Source organism: Tarenaya hassleriana, unplaced genomic scaffold (genome assembly GCF_000463585.1).
Source record: "Tarenaya hassleriana unplaced genomic scaffold, ASM46358v1 Cleome32, whole genome shotgun sequence".
Taxonomy (NCBI): Eukaryota; Viridiplantae; Streptophyta; class Magnoliopsida; order Brassicales; family Cleomaceae; genus Tarenaya; species Tarenaya hassleriana.
Genome location: NW_010966372.1, coordinates 777,940 through 792,365, shown reverse-complemented (window position 1 = coordinate 792,365; position 14,426 = coordinate 777,940). Strand labels below are relative to the sequence as shown.

Genomic DNA, 14,426 nt, shown 5'->3' with positions numbered 1-14,426 from the left:
TCGAAAAATATCACAGAGAATTATGAAATTATTGCTAAAATTCAGGTTTTATGGAATAATATTGGTTTTACATCAACAATGTCCTAAAACTGAATAGCATAAGTTACAGAGAATTATGTCAAAATACAATAAAGAATTTCCTCCAGTATTCATTCATAATGGCATGATAAAAATGAGATTTTGGAGTAATAATAATAAGGTTAAAAAAAAAAAAAAAGAGATCAAGAAGAAATCCGAACGACAATCTTATTCTTCTTCCCGGCAGAGAGCAGCAAAACCTTCCCTTCCACAATATCATCATCTCCAACTCTCTTACTCTCCTCTTCTACTCTCTCGTTGTTCAGATAAATCCCTCCCTGCTTCATCATTCTCCTCGCCGCCGATCTGCTCTCCAACAATCCCGACGAAACCGCGATATCGATGATGGAAGAATTCAGTACCTCCTCCTTGGCCAACGAGCACGATGGAATATCCTCCGCTATCTTCTCGATCATCTTCCAGTCCAGCTTCGTCTCCGTTCCTGGCCTTAGAGCTTCTGTTGCTCTGATGGCTTCCCTCAATCCCTCTTCACCGTGCACGAAACGGGTTACTTCTTCTGCAAGTTTCTTCTGCGCGGTATTAGGAACATAACCTGATCTGCCCATCTGATCCTCCAACGCTCTTATCTCATCCAGACTCAGAAAAGTGAGTGTCTTTAGAAAACGTATCACGTCAGTGTCCGGGACTGAGAAGAAGTACTGATAGAACTTGTAGGGAGATAACACCGAAGGGGACAGCCAGATTGCTCCTTCTTCTGATTTCCCGAATTTGGTGCCATCACTCTTCAGTAGGAGAGGGAATGTCAGCCCGTATGCTCCTTCCGCCATAAGAATCTTCCGGATCAACTCGGTTCCAGCTGTGATATTCCCCCACTGGTCACTACCGCCGATTTGAACATTGATCCCTTCGTTCTTGAACAAGTGAACAAAATCATAACCTTGCAGTAACTGATAAGTGAACTCGGTGTAGCTCATTCCTTGTTCCGATTCCAATCTCCTCTTGACACTCTCCTTTGCGATCATAGTACCCACCCTAGCAAACTTGCCAATGTCTCTAAGAAAGTCTAGCAATTTCACATCTTTCCACCAGTCGTAGTTATTCAGAATTGCGTAAGAACTACTTGAATTCGGGTTCAAAGAGGATTTGCCCACGTTCTGATCTAGAATCTTGGTTATGATACTGCTAATTCCAGCGATGTTTTTCTCCAATGTATGAACATCAAGCTCCGGTCTTTCTTGACTCTTCCCTGATGGGTCACCCACCCTGCCCGTGGCACCACCGATTAAAGCAACGACTTTATGCCCACACTTTTGAAACCAGGAAAGTACGATGATACCCAGAAGATTACCCAAATGCAGGCTCTCAGCTGTCGGATCAAACCCACAGTAAACTTTGAGAGGGCCTAAGGTGGGATCAGAACACGCAGACCTGAGATTCTCACTGGTGATTGACTCAAGGAGACCTCTTTCTTCGAGTATATCAACAACATTAGGCCGGGAAGCAACCTGATTTTCCGGTTCAAGGGTAGAAGCAGATTGAGCACACCTAACGGGAGAGAATCTTGGACTTGTAACGGTAGAAGAAGGGTGAAGAAATTGGGCCCTGCCGAAGCCGACAGAGGAGTTTCCTCGAAAAGTGAGAAAAGAAATGACACGACAGGGAAATGAGCAGGTTCTAGAACAAAATGGCAGGAAGGTCTTTGAAGCAAGCGTCATTCCTGAAACATATGCCATTGATTCCAACCTGCTTCCAGGTAGCGAAAACTTGCGTGACACTGAAGTCTGTGATTATAATTTATAACTGCAAACTGAAGAGAAGTTTCCTCTATTAGTCCACACCACCAATATGCATCAAAATCTTCTATATCGAAAACAGTATAATGCACACGCAATGTAAAGTGAAAGGTAAATATTCAAAAGTTCAGATCTCCAAATCTCTACCTGAAACAACATCAAGAAGGCTTAGACAGAGCATGCGCAACTATGGTACAACAGCTTACTAAAACTGCTAAATATTTTCGCTGCGAGTAAGCAGATGATTTATACAGCACTGGTGTATCCAAACGAACAACAGTTATACATCTGACATGACATCATTAAAGAACTCGAACAAACAGATGCTGACCAAGTCTAGAATGAATAACTATACAGTCTTCTACAAAGCTGTTGTCGGAATGGATAAATCAAAATCTGAGACTTATCAGTGTTCATCTCAAAACTAGTTGGTATAAAAGACTAACCACGGGATTACAAACAATCCTGCTGGTGAAAATGTATACTTGAAATCCTTACGATTTAGGACGATATTACGTATTTGGAGCTGTAAAGGTCGCCTTTTAGTCAGAAAAGTGAACTCGATGACACAAAAAGGTAGAATTTTTATCCAAACCCAAAATCGTCACGTAGGCAATTTGACAAACGCATCGTGGGCACTGCAAATGCAGCCACAGATTCCTCGAGAGAATTCAAAAATCAACCACAATCTCGAAAACCCAGAACCTGACCTAGATTAATAAAGCAAACCTCCCAAAATCACACAGCTACGAGGAGAGCAAAAGAAAGCAGTTCAAGAAGGAAAAAAAATCAGAACTTTCGAACTTCAGCAGCACCCAAAGGCATAAAGCATCGACCCAAGTAGAGAACACGAACAAGAAGTGAAGAGAGAACACAGAAGAAGATCTTACTTGTTTGCAGCACCGATATCGAATTAGAGAAAATCGGATTCCTTCGCCGTTTGCAGCCGGAGTTTTCAATCCTTTTGTCTTTGTAACAGATAACCGAAGAAGAACCATCCGTTCAGTCCACTAACCGGAGCTAGTCCGGTTTGTTTTGGTTTAATGATATCCGGTTATCGTGACATATCTTGGAATCGGCTTGGTTTAGTTCGATGACGAAGAAGATTCCCTAAAACCCGCAAGCCTTGTTCCCAAAAATCCCGACTTTTTTGCCCTTTTTTCGCCGGAGGTTCTCTGAGGAACCCTTTTGTGAGGTCGTGGGGAATTTCGGAACTGTGGAATCAATCGGAAATTCATGGTTTGGGGTCTTTTACCCGTCGATCCTCTTTCAGGTTTTATTCTTCTTGCAGCTTTCTTGTCAGTTGGATTTGAGTTCCCGCACTTGTGTTCTGTTTTCGTTCGTCATGTACGTCTTGATTCTGGAGTTGTACTTGTAATGTGGCAGGCGAAGAGAAATATTACATATTTTTTAAAGGAACGTACAAGATTGGCCGAAGAGGTATTGTTTACTTGTTCCTCCTTTCACTTGTTGCATATCAGAAAGTAGACAGACATGATATTCAACTGAACACGGCCAGATATGTCTTCATGTCTTGACAATTTCATCTCTCTTTTTTTTAGTTCTTCGTATTTGGGATTGGCCCTTTTGTTGTTGATGAACATGGGTACAAGTAAAGTCGAAAACGTGTTCAAAACTTTATAACTGAATTGAGTCTTCACAGATGAAGAACAGTAATGCACATGACTAGTTCTTATTTCTGTCGTAAAGCAAATGGAGAGTCTAGGAGAAAGAAATTCATTAATGTCAAGCACAAGTAGAATACGAGGGGTTTTGATAGTTTCCTCACAAGTGTTTGATCCTAAGGCCAGTGTCTGATAGCTCTGCAGTTATGCTTTAAGATGAACAGAATGTAGAACTGAAAAAAGTGCCTGGAACATGTTGAAGTTGTTCAGATAAACATTTTTATGGATAATAAACCATCTGAATGAGTTTGTTATATATGCTCCATCAAAATGATATGGCACAGAGAGATTGCAGTTCTGTACTAGATATTTTTAGATTTATATCTTGGATGCGCTTATCTACAGATTTGTTTTGTGTAGGATGCGACATAATTATCAATAAGGACAAGGGGGTATCTCGGGTCCATGCAGAGATAACTTTTGACACAATGGTTGCTCCGACCTCTCAGCAGAACAGATCTTCTCGTACCTCCTCCAATATCCGGATCAAAGATTGCTCAAAGTATGGGACCTTTATCAAATCTAACCTCGGAACAAAAGATAAAGTTCACGAATTACCTAATAAGGAAGCAGTTTTGAGAGATGGTGATATTGTTACATTTGGTACAGGTGCTGCTACCTACAGGTGATTTTTGTTTCTTTAGCTGATTTCTAATTTGAACTATTGTCTATCTTGAGTTTTTGGGCAGAAGTATCTGATGTATTTGTTTTTAATCTTGTTATCTGAGTAGTTAGCTGTTCTGTTTTTATGTCTGAGATCTAGTAGGTGAAACAACGTTATGTCTTTTTTTACTACTCCTGTGTTCATGACTACAATAGATTGGAATCTAACTTTTTGTCGTAGCTTAATGTAATATGGTTATATCTGTTCATCTTCTAATAATTTTTCACAGGTTTTCTTATATCCAGCTGGTATTTTTCTTCTGTCCTTGCTCCATGCCCTTCAAGGTGGATTGCTTGGTACGAGATGACGTATCATCTATTGGTTAGTGAAAACGTAATAACTAGCACCGTTTAGAAAATTCATAGTGTTGCTTCTTGTACTTTCATGTGGCTATTCTGGGTTGCCTTTACATTATGATCTCTTCACATTTCTGGACCCTTCTATGCTTCTACGTTGGAGTGTTCTTCATTAACTGCTATGCACCTTTTGTAGCCAAGGGAACACTTAGTCTTATGCATATTTCTATTGCTAAGCTTAATATACCATAAAAATGTTGTACTTGAAAAAACAATTACATGTTATACTTACATTGTGTCATTAACTACAGGTGCCAGTATGACTCCTACCTTGACCGAGGAGTGTACCCACGTGCTCGTTGAACCGCATGTGCAAGTGAATGAAGATTTGATCAATGCTATTTTAAGCAAAAAAACAATTATTTTGACAAGTTGGGTTAAGGTATGTTTACTATCCGAGTGCAACCCTCTTTTTGTTGTTTTCGTTACTTATCTAGTAGTGTTTAACTTCAGCTGTTTGTCCAGCTCATTGCAGAGAAAAACGTCCGCAGTGAAATTCCTGGATACAATCAGTGAGTTTTATCTTGAGTTTTCTCTTGCCATGGAACCAGTTTCATAGTTACTGACGTTGAAAACACTTTGAAATGCTTTTATAGGTTCATACCAGCAGTAATGGTGGAAGATACACGGGTTAACATAGTGGACCCAAAAGTTCGTGAAAAATGTCTGGAAGGTTATGCCTTTGTGTTGGAGCCGACTTACGAGGTACCTTTTTAGTTTGGAAATAATGGGATTGAACCTATGACACCATGTGATTCTTGTTACACTGATTGATGGTACTGTGCTTTTCTTTTGTAATTTTTTTGTTCAGTACAAATTTGGAGGCAGCTTCCAGTCACTACTCAAAGTATGTGGAGCAGAAACTGTATCCATAGAAGAAATTAGTTCCATGAGTCAGGTTTGTGCAGTTCATTGTCTGTTCATTTGTTTTCTTTTTTCACGTAATAACCATCGAATATTCTTGCAGGATTCTGAGTATGGAGAAATCAATCGTATGGTATGTGTCATCCCGAAAAGTTCTGGAGACAAGTTTGGTCGTTTCAAACATCTCAGTTTGTTATCTAAAGTGAACGAGATGGATTTAATCTGTGCTGTCTTATCTGGAAATCTGGCTTCGTCTAGTCTGATACCACCTTCTGGTGAGTGTACATGTGTCTTCTTCACCCATATAAGCAGACATAGTTATCTGATATCACACAGATTATAGACAAGTTTCAGTGCTGATTGTCTGTTTGGACTTTGCAGTTGTCATTTCATCTTCATGCTCTACAGATGAGACAGTGGTAGCAGATTCCGATGCAGAAGAAAATACAGAATCATCTGTCCGTGTGATCGATACCACAGAAAAGTTACAATCACCAAAACACTCAGTTGAAGAAGAAATCAAAGATGAAGCTGATGCTACTAAGATGGAGGATAGTCCTGTTATGATACTAGATCAATCGAACGAGTTCAAAAGCGTGGATTTAGCAGAAGCTGAAAACAGAGGTAATGCTGGAGATATTCCGAGTGAAGTAACGATAAGAAGAGACCGGAATGAAGGGCCAGAATGTGGGAACCCGGATATTATTTACAGCCAAGATCTTATAGTTAGGGACACACAGTCTATTAGAACTGTTCTCTCTGCTGGGGATGGTGGAGTTGTGAATTTCAAGCGATTCAGAAAGGTAACAGAACCCTGAATCTGAATCTTTCCTAGGTTTTGAATGTTCTTTTGTAATACAGATGATGATGTTTGGTTACGACATATTTTATGACTGATTAGGGAAACATTACATCAGGAAACAGCTTCAGCAACCTCATCCCATTCTCGAAGGACCCATACAAGTAAATCTCATCTCTAGTCTTCATGCTTTCCTGCTCAATTTTCTTCCTTTCCTTGCTTCATTGCTTACGTTTTATCACCAATAACCAGAGAATATGATAGCGGGGAAATGACTGATTACATCAAAGAAGAAAAGAAACGTAAACAGATGGAAGCTATTGCAGAAGACTTGTTCAACAACGAGAAGGTGAACTTCATTTCCATCCTGTCTTGAGATCGGCCCCACAAATCTATACCTTAAATCGAGGATTTTTTTTTTTGGGGCATTGTATTTGCAGGCCAGAAAACGTGGAACGGCTGGTTCCATACGCGAGTTCCTGACTCGGGCTTGAGAAGAAAAGGTGGAAAATTTGTGGCATCTGCTCTGTATCTAAGCTTCACCATTCATGGCAGCTTATTTGTGTGGTTCATCAGAATGCTTGAGAAGGAAACAGAGGCCTTATTAGATGCTAACTGGCTCGTTTACGACATGCTACCATTCTGCATAACATTGTCTGAACACAAAATGGAATTAACGAATTAACCGCTTTAGTGAATGCAAGCATGTTCTACGTGTATATGGAGCCATATTACACACTGTTTCTCTGTTTTTCAAGGAACAGCTTTGTGTTTATCAATGGAAAATGGTTTTGTAAAAATTAAAACTTTACCGGAAATTTTAGTTATACGTACGCGCGTTGAAGAACGGTAACTGAACGTGTGTCCTTCTCTCTGACACTCGAAAAAAGATTTTTTTTTTTTTTTTGTGATTTTTTGTTCTCACAGTGAAGACGCCAAATTCCGGAAGATATTTAGCTAAAGAAGTTGGAGGAAGTGCCTAAATCAAGCATCTATGGCGCGGCTATGGCCGTCCATCGCTGCTGCTTCGTCGTCTTCCTCTTCTCCTCCTACCACTACCTTCTTTGCTTCACTTACGCTTTCCAGCTCCAGAATCGGACGCGCGAATTCGAACAACACGAACAGCTATCCATCGATTAACCGTGATTTTCCTTCGATTACGCCCTTGTGCCACAGAAGGTTCTGCAATTTGAAGTTCCTTGACCTCGTCCCTGGTCCAATCAGGAAACGCCGAGTTTATGGTGACTCGGTGGCGGGAAGGAGCACCGCCAGCAGCAAAAACCCGGAGGACACTGAATCTCAGCCGTCGCCGTCACCGATGGATTGCGTCGGTACTGGGCTAAATGTGGAGTGCGTTACCGACGGAGGAACCGAGGAGGGATTGTTGTATTCGGTGGAAGAGGAAGAAGAACAGAGTGAAGAATTTGGCGGGTCGTTGTTGGATTGGGCGGTGCTGGTCTCGCCGTTCTTCTTCTGGGGCACGGCCATGGTGGCGATGAAGGAGGTGTTACCAAAGGCTGGCCCGTTTTTCGTGGCAGCGTTTCGGCTCATTCCTGCGGGTTTGCTGCTTGTAGCATTTGCGGCTTACAGACGCAGGCCTTCGCCATCAGGATTCCCTGCCTGGTTCTCCATTGCTGTCTTTGCTCTTGTGGATGCTGCTTGTTTCCAGGTCTGTCTGCTTGTGTATTGAGCTTTTGGATTTGGCAAGACAGATTTTGTAGATGATGACAGTTTTGTCTGATGATGATGATGATGGTGATGACTTCGCAGGGGTTTCTTGCTCAAGGTTTACAGAGGACATCTGCTGGTTTGGGAAGTGTATGTGTTTATTTTGTTCATCTCTTTGTTGTCTTTGCCTTGGCATCCAATTAGAGAAGCAGACTACAGCCATTGACGGTCACTTTCTGAAATGTTGCAGGTTATAATAGATTCTCAGCCATTGACGGTAGCTGTGTTAGCAGCCTTGTTGTTTGGCGAATCCATTGGTATAGTGCGAGCTGGAGGGCTCGTTCTCGGGGTCCTCGGCCTTCTGCTTCTTGAGGTAAAGATCCAACCTTTTTTTTCATCTGGCCTCTGTATAAGAAACTCAGCTTCATCCGAAGAGTAGTGTATCAAGATTAACCGTTTAGATTCGAGTTTTTCCTGAATCAAGCGTACACCAAAGGCAAGTGCTTGCAACTGAAAAATATCTGATTTTTACTGTTTTCTCAGATACCATCTCTAGCTTTAGAAGATGAGAGCAACTTTTCATTATGGGGGAGTGGGGAATGGTGGATGCTCCTTGCAGCTCAGAGCATGGCTGTTGGCACTGTCATGGTCCGATGGGTCACAAAATACTCCGATCCAATTATGGCTACAGGATGGGTATGACCCCTTCCTGTCCTGTCGGGTTTTCAGCTATTATCCTGATCGTGAGGACATATGTCTGAAAGTTGCTTACTCAAAACTAAACTGACAATGGCCAATTCTGTGAATGAATGCAGCACATGGTTATAGGTGGAATTCCTCTTCTAGCAATTTCCTTTCTCAACAATGATCCAGCTTTCAATGGCAGTATTATTCAAGAGCTTACCACAAATGATATAGTGGCTCTTCTCTATACCTCCATTTTCGGCAGCGCTGTTAGCTACGGCGTTTTCTTCTACAGTGCCACTAAAGGTCCTGATCCCTTGCGAACATATTCCCCTCTAGGGTTTAGATTTTCAGTGTTTTGATGTCTTTTTTTTTTCTTCAGGAAGCCTGACAAAGCTAAGCTCGCTCACCTTCTTGACACCCATGTTTGCTTCCATCTTTGGGTAAAGACTAAAGACAAAGAAGCCGACAAATCCATCCATTGTGTGTTTGAATGTTGAGTCTCTCTGACACATTTTTTTTTGTCTGAAACAGGTTTCTGTACCTTAACGAGACATTCTCGCCGCTGCAACTAGCTGGAGCAGCCGTCACTTTGGTCGCAATATACATGGTCAACTTTCAAGAGGACATTGCCTGAACCACATTCATTACACATCTACCTCATTTTGACTCCGTAGAATAATAGGGAGTTTCTGTTCTTATTTCTCATTAGTTTCTTCATCAGTGACAGTTTACTAACTACTTGAAACAAGAGCTATACTTGGCCATTAGAAATAATAAAACCATCGCCTTTTATTACATAATTAGACCAGAGCAGTACCTGAACCATTCCCAGGTATTACCCATAGAGACATCATAGTTCAATATTACACAGCAGTGACAGCACACGAGGCAAACAAGAATAAATCAGAAGCAGAAATCTCTACTTTCCCCCACAAGAATTACCCCATCAACCATCCTCCAAAACCGGCCCCAAACCGGTATTAGCAACCCGGTTTATCTCCCTTTCTTGTCATCCGGTTTGCCTTCGGAAGCCACATCAGTAGTCGGTAGGGCAACCAGCCTCTCCACGGGCACCTTGCTCACGTCCCTACGGACCCCTATATCAGAAACCAGCCGACCCATGCAGTACATACCATACCCGACCACAGCCAAACCGCTGAAACTCGTGGTCAGATACCTGAGTGGTGTAGAAGCAACGGCACTGAAAGCTGCAAATATTGAAGCAGCTTGGCCGCTCCTTCCCACGCTCATGTTTGTATAAACCAGCAGACTTGTTTTGCAATAGATTGCAAAATCTTCACAGTTGTTCTTAAAAACGTTGTAAACGCCAAACCCGTTCTGCAAGAGGAATTTCGCACGGTGGATGACCTCCTCTGGAGGGTCTGAGGACGCTAATGTGCAGGTACCACCCCGAGGTTTGGCGAGAAAGACAACAGGATTTACTCCATACTCAAAGATGTAGAGATCGCCTCCTGAGAGGAAGCATTCTAGGCAAGAAGAGATAACTCCATCAAGGTTGGATTGATCGCCGCAGTTTGGACAGGGGCAGTCTCCATGGCTGGGGGATGAACTAACGATGATGTTATCCAAGAATGTCCCAGTTCCGATTTCTTGACCAGCTCCACGGGTGAAATGGATGACCTTTCCATCACCTACATATATTCCTGGTAACCATAACAAGATGAATGCTTCACAAAACGATCTCCTTGGGAATATCAGCACACAGAGCAGCAACAAGTAAGAAGTAAGAACAGATTGAACAATAGAATGAGAGAGAAGTGATTCTCGCTAGCCACATTATCACAGTGTTTATACAGGACAGCTGACTCTTTTCAGACCAATTTGCTTCCACATGCTCAGGGAAAGAACTTTTTTTTTTTCTTGCAATAATTCATGCGTTTTAGGAATTGAAAACCCTAGCATCAAGGTAAGAAGAGCCAGGAGCTCAAATGTATTATGGATAAGACTAAATCAACCCGAGAGAGGGAGGCTGTAAGACGATGTCAGATCATGTGATAGACTTCCCATACGCTTCTTGCTGCTATTTTGCAATCCAAACTAAAGCAATCGGATCATATGACGATTTCCCAGATGCTTTGGTTGCTATTTCCCACTTCAAAAAACAAAAAACGAATTTTTTTTACAAAACCCGACCGACGAATACCCACATTTAGGGTTTCCCGTCCAAAACCCTAACTTTCCGAACTTGGAAAACATACCTCGATTTGCCCAGATGGAAATCGCAATCGTCCAATCAAAACCCAAAATACCCCCCCCCCAAAAAAAAAAATAGTCACATACAGACAACTAAGATCGTGCATTCACCGATATCAGACCGATGTAGCATCCAAATCTGCTAAATGCATAAAAAGTCCATAGAGAGAGAGCGGGAACCGTGATGGGCGTAGACGTAGGCGTGACGCCATGAATAGATGTGATCCCCTGGTTTGAGTTCATCTCTGGAGATCTTGTTCGAGATTACTCCCATTCTCCCCTCCGATGCCTCTCTCTCTCTCGCACACCCCCACAGGAAACCCCACACTCAGAAAAATAGAATACGAATGCGAGAGAAGCGAGGGGAAAAGGGATCTTCTTTTGCTTAGTGTCGAAGGTTTAACCCTCTGTTTCGTTGGCGAGACGCTCAAGGAAAAAGGCGAGTGATCAGCGAAAAAGCGATCGGCGTTTCCCTTCTTTTTTTATTTTGATTTTATTCACCCACACATTATCCATCATATATAAATATGTACAATCACGATAGATTAAAATCCCACCACGACATTGACTTCATTGACTTATAGAAAATCGAATATTCGTCACAAAAAAAAGGACATCGAATATTATCCTTCGAAACGACACCGTATCAAGCCCCCGTTTCCGGACATCGAGTTACGTACATTATATAAACGAAACTGCATCGCACAAGATTTGAGACGGGCCGCCATCACATTTCATATTTATTATTGCTTTTGGTTAAAAACACAGAGTACGATATTTTGGACCATCCATCGAATCTTACAGTCTGCTCATCCTCGGTGGTGGGCCCATTTTCTTGGCCTTTTCCCTCAGCACAAACTTCTGAATCTTCCCCGTGGAAGTCTTCGGCAGCTCCTCCTCAAACGACACCGTTTTCGGCACCATGTAATGCGGCAACTTCTCCCTGCAATACTCTATCATCTCCTTCTCCGTCGGCTTCCTCCTCAGCCCTGGTTTCAGACTCACGAACGCGCATGGCGTCTCTCCCCAGTACTCGTCCGGTCTCGCCACCACCGCCGCCTCGTGCACCGCCGTGTTTGTGTACAGCACCGACTCCACCTCCACCGAGCTCACGTTCTCTCCTCCGGTTATTATTATATCCTTCGATCGGTCCTTTATCTCCAAGTACCCATCTGGGTGAATCACTCCGACATCTCCCGTGTAGAACCACCCTGTCTTCAGACATTTCTGGGTTCCTTCCGGGTCTTTCAAATATCCCAGCATGATTGATCCTCCTCTCAGGGCTATCTCCCCGATCGTTGATCCGTCTCTCGCCACGCTCCGACCCGATTCAGGGTCCACAACATCGATCTCCGTTGACGCGACGGTTCCCACTCCTTGTCGAGCCTTCAGCCTCGCCCTCTCGCTCGCCGGTAACCGGTTCCACTGCGGCTTCCAAGCGCAGGACACTACCAAACCGGCGGTTTCTGTCAGCCCGTAGCCGTGGCTGACGACGAAACCGAGGGATTCGGCGCGCAGAAGTATGGAGGACGGAGGCGGAGATCCAGCAGTGAGGATCTGAACAGGGCTCACGAGAGGCTGAGATTTGTCGACGGTGGTATTCGAGATCATGTTGAGCACCACAGGAGCTCCACACATGTGGGTCACGCCATGTTCTCTTATCAGACGGTAGATCACCGGCGCGTCGAACTTACGCAGGCAGACGTTGGTCCCTCCGACGGCGGCCATGGCCCACGGGAAGCACCATCCATTGGCGTGGAAGATCGGTAGGGTCCAGAGGTAAACCGGGTTTTTCGGTACAGCCCAATCGATCAGAGAATCAATCGTCATGACGAAAATGCCCCTGTGGCAGTGAACCACTCCTTTAGGAGACGATGTCGTTCCCGATGTATAATTAAGTACCATTGGGTCCCACTCGCTTCCGGGCCGGGCCCACTTGAAACTCGGATCTCCACTCTCCAGGAGATCGTCGTACGTGTAACGGCATTTCGAAAAATCCGCCTCGTCAGCAACGCCTCTTCCTCCCTCCTCTTCGTCGTCGGCGATGAGGACGATGATTGGAGGATCAGCGACGTCGGAGACGGCTTCGACGGCGAGGTCACGGGAGAAAACGTCGACAAAGAGGAGCTTGGATCCGCTGTGGCGGAGGAGCACGGAAACAGCATGCGCGTCGAGGCGAGTGTTGATGTTGTTGAGAACGGCGCCGGACATCGGGACGGCGAACTGAAGCTCGTACATCGCTGGAGTGTTGAGGGAGATGACGGAGACGACATCGCCTCTGCCGATCCGGAAGACGGAACAGATCGCCGACGCGACGCGGAGGCAGCGATCGCGCGTTTGCCGCCACGTGTAGACAGTGGAGCCGCCGTAGACGACGGAGACACAGTCACCGTAGACGGTGGCGGCTCTCTCCAGGAACCCTAACGGCGTCAACGGCGAAGAGTTTGCGGCGTGTGGCTTCAGCAACTCCATCTCTCTCTCTCGCTATTGGTGAGTTTTTTTTGTCTTACCACGTTGCAGAGATTATCTTTAGATTAAGAGAGAAAAAAAACAAACAAGGAGATGACAAAGGAGATAAGGATTACGAAAAATGAGCAGATGAGACCAAATCTCTCCGAAGCCTGATTGGTACCTTTTTTTCTTTTTGGAACAAAAAGTTCATGCATGCCATATTTTATATCGATGGATATATATATATACGCACATGATGTGCACATATATCCATATAATGACGACAAATCGAAGCAATGATAAATACTTTATTGCCCAAAAAATGTGGTGACGTTAATTACGATTTTCGGTTAGGCTCGCGGTGTTAGTCCACTACCTTTGCGACTTTAGTTGCACCTCTCTCTCTCTAGTCTCTACCCACCATCGGCCAAACGAGTTTTCATAATAAATATTTATTAATATATGCGATTGTGATAGATTGTCTGTGTTTTGTGTGTGTATACTTATACGACGTATAAGGTTAATAAATATGACGTATATATACCCAAGTTTGGGTGGTCTAGTGGTGAGTTTGATGTTCTCATATTGGGTTCAAATCCAAACGTGGGAAAGGACAGTCACATGGTTTTTCCGATACTCTGTGATGTAGTAGGACCAAAGACACTATGAATTTCCGGATTATAAAAAAAAAAAATGACGTGTATAGGTTATTTATTTTGTATTATAGAATCTAGATAAATCAACATACTAGTTTTACAGATTTCTTTCTAATTATAAATATTATTGATTTAGATTATAACCTCGCGAGAGAATTTGTAGTCCATTTACATTGTCAAATATGCCATTGGGCTGAGGATCCAATAAGCTTCATTTATCTTTAAAGCCCTAAAGCAATCATCCCAGGCAAAGCATCCATGGAAGTCTCCAAACGCGCCGCGAAACGGAAAGCCGACGACATCACCGGAGACTCGCCGCCGCCGGCGTATAGTGGTCCGGCCGGAGGTCACGACGGATACGACGCTAATGGCATCGATCTCTCTCTCCTCGAAGCCCTAGAGAAGTCTCAGAACGCAGTGGAGGCTCTCGATCTCAAAACCCTAAAAAAGCTTGTCCTCTCCTTCGAGCGGCGTCTCAGGGACAACATAGCCGCTCGGCTCAAGTACGCGGACCAGCCGGACAAGTTTGCAGACTCCGAGGTTGACCTAC

At 43.6% G+C, this 14,426-nt stretch overlaps 6 protein-coding genes across 9 annotated transcripts in view; 3 read left to right on the top strand and 3 right to left on the bottom strand.

Annotated features, from left to right (window-relative positions):
* Positions 1–44: 44 nt before the first annotated feature.
* LOC104820931 (tyrosine--tRNA ligase, chloroplastic/mitochondrial) lies at positions 45–2,809 on the bottom strand. The gene is made up of 2 exons (XM_010551586.2): positions 2,723–2,809; positions 45–1,846 (listed from the first exon to the last, which is right to left on the bottom strand). The coding sequence occupies exon 2, from the start codon at positions 1,770–1,772 to the stop codon at positions 222–224; it is 1,551 nt and encodes a 516-aa protein (XP_010549888.1). The 5' UTR covers positions 1,773–1,846; positions 2,723–2,809; the 3' UTR covers positions 45–221.
* A 159-nt stretch (positions 2,810–2,968) lies between these two features.
* LOC104820929 (nijmegen breakage syndrome 1 protein) lies at positions 2,969–6,919 on the top strand. Of its 2 annotated transcripts, none has more exons than XR_773000.1 (13): positions 2,969–3,105; positions 3,219–3,272; positions 3,878–4,142; positions 4,411–4,502; positions 4,789–4,919; positions 5,003–5,049; positions 5,134–5,242; positions 5,349–5,435; positions 5,505–5,676; positions 5,783–6,204; positions 6,319–6,364; positions 6,453–6,549; positions 6,641–6,919. XR_773000.1 is itself a non-coding variant. In XM_010551585.1 (13 exons), exons 1-13 carry the CDS (start codon positions 3,069–3,071, stop codon positions 6,692–6,694), a joined length of 1,629 nt encoding a protein of 542 aa, XP_010549887.1. In that variant the 5' UTR covers positions 2,971–3,068; the 3' UTR covers positions 6,695–6,919. The 2 variants fall into 2 exon arrangements, 1 of the variants encoding a protein (XP_010549887.1); XM_010551585.1 differs by having other exon boundaries at positions 2,971–3,105; positions 6,303–6,364.
* A 227-nt stretch (positions 6,920–7,146) lies between these two features.
* On the top strand, positions 7,147–9,355 carry LOC104820927 (WAT1-related protein At3g02690, chloroplastic). Its single transcript, XM_010551583.1, has 7 exons — positions 7,147–7,869; positions 7,971–8,018; positions 8,119–8,241; positions 8,412–8,564; positions 8,684–8,858; positions 8,935–8,995; positions 9,087–9,355. The coding sequence occupies exons 1-7, from the start codon at positions 7,195–7,197 to the stop codon at positions 9,187–9,189; spliced, it is 1,338 nt and encodes a 445-aa protein (XP_010549885.1). The 5' UTR covers positions 7,147–7,194; the 3' UTR covers positions 9,190–9,355.
* Positions 9,327–11,217, bottom strand: LOC104820928. Its single transcript, XM_010551584.2, has 2 exons — positions 10,950–11,217; positions 9,327–10,219 (listed from the first exon to the last, which is right to left on the bottom strand). The coding sequence occupies exons 1-2, from the start codon at positions 11,041–11,043 to the stop codon at positions 9,549–9,551; spliced, it is 765 nt and encodes a 254-aa protein (XP_010549886.1). The 5' UTR covers positions 11,044–11,217; the 3' UTR covers positions 9,327–9,548.
* A 125-nt stretch (positions 11,218–11,342) lies between these two features.
* Positions 11,343–13,534, bottom strand: LOC104820925 (probable acyl-activating enzyme 5, peroxisomal). Its single transcript, XM_010551579.2, has one exon. The coding sequence runs from the start codon at positions 13,239–13,241 to the stop codon at positions 11,568–11,570; it is 1,674 nt and encodes a 557-aa protein (XP_010549881.1). The 5' UTR covers positions 13,242–13,534; the 3' UTR covers positions 11,343–11,567.
* The window catches only part of LOC104820926 (beta-catenin-like protein 1), a 4,609-nt gene continuing 3,359 nt past the window's right edge, over positions 13,177–14,426 (top strand). Inside the window, exons 1-2 of one of the 3 annotated variants that reach the window (XM_010551581.1) lie at positions 13,177–13,259; positions 14,112–14,416. In XM_010551581.1, coding sequence (XP_010549883.1) covers positions 14,135–14,416 — 282 coding nt within the window. In that variant the 5' untranslated portion in view covers positions 13,177–13,259; positions 14,112–14,134. Of the gene's footprint in view, positions 13,260–14,103; positions 14,417–14,426 lie in introns of all 3 variants that reach the window. The other 2 variants (XM_010551580.1, XM_010551582.1) reach the window with 2 other exon arrangements.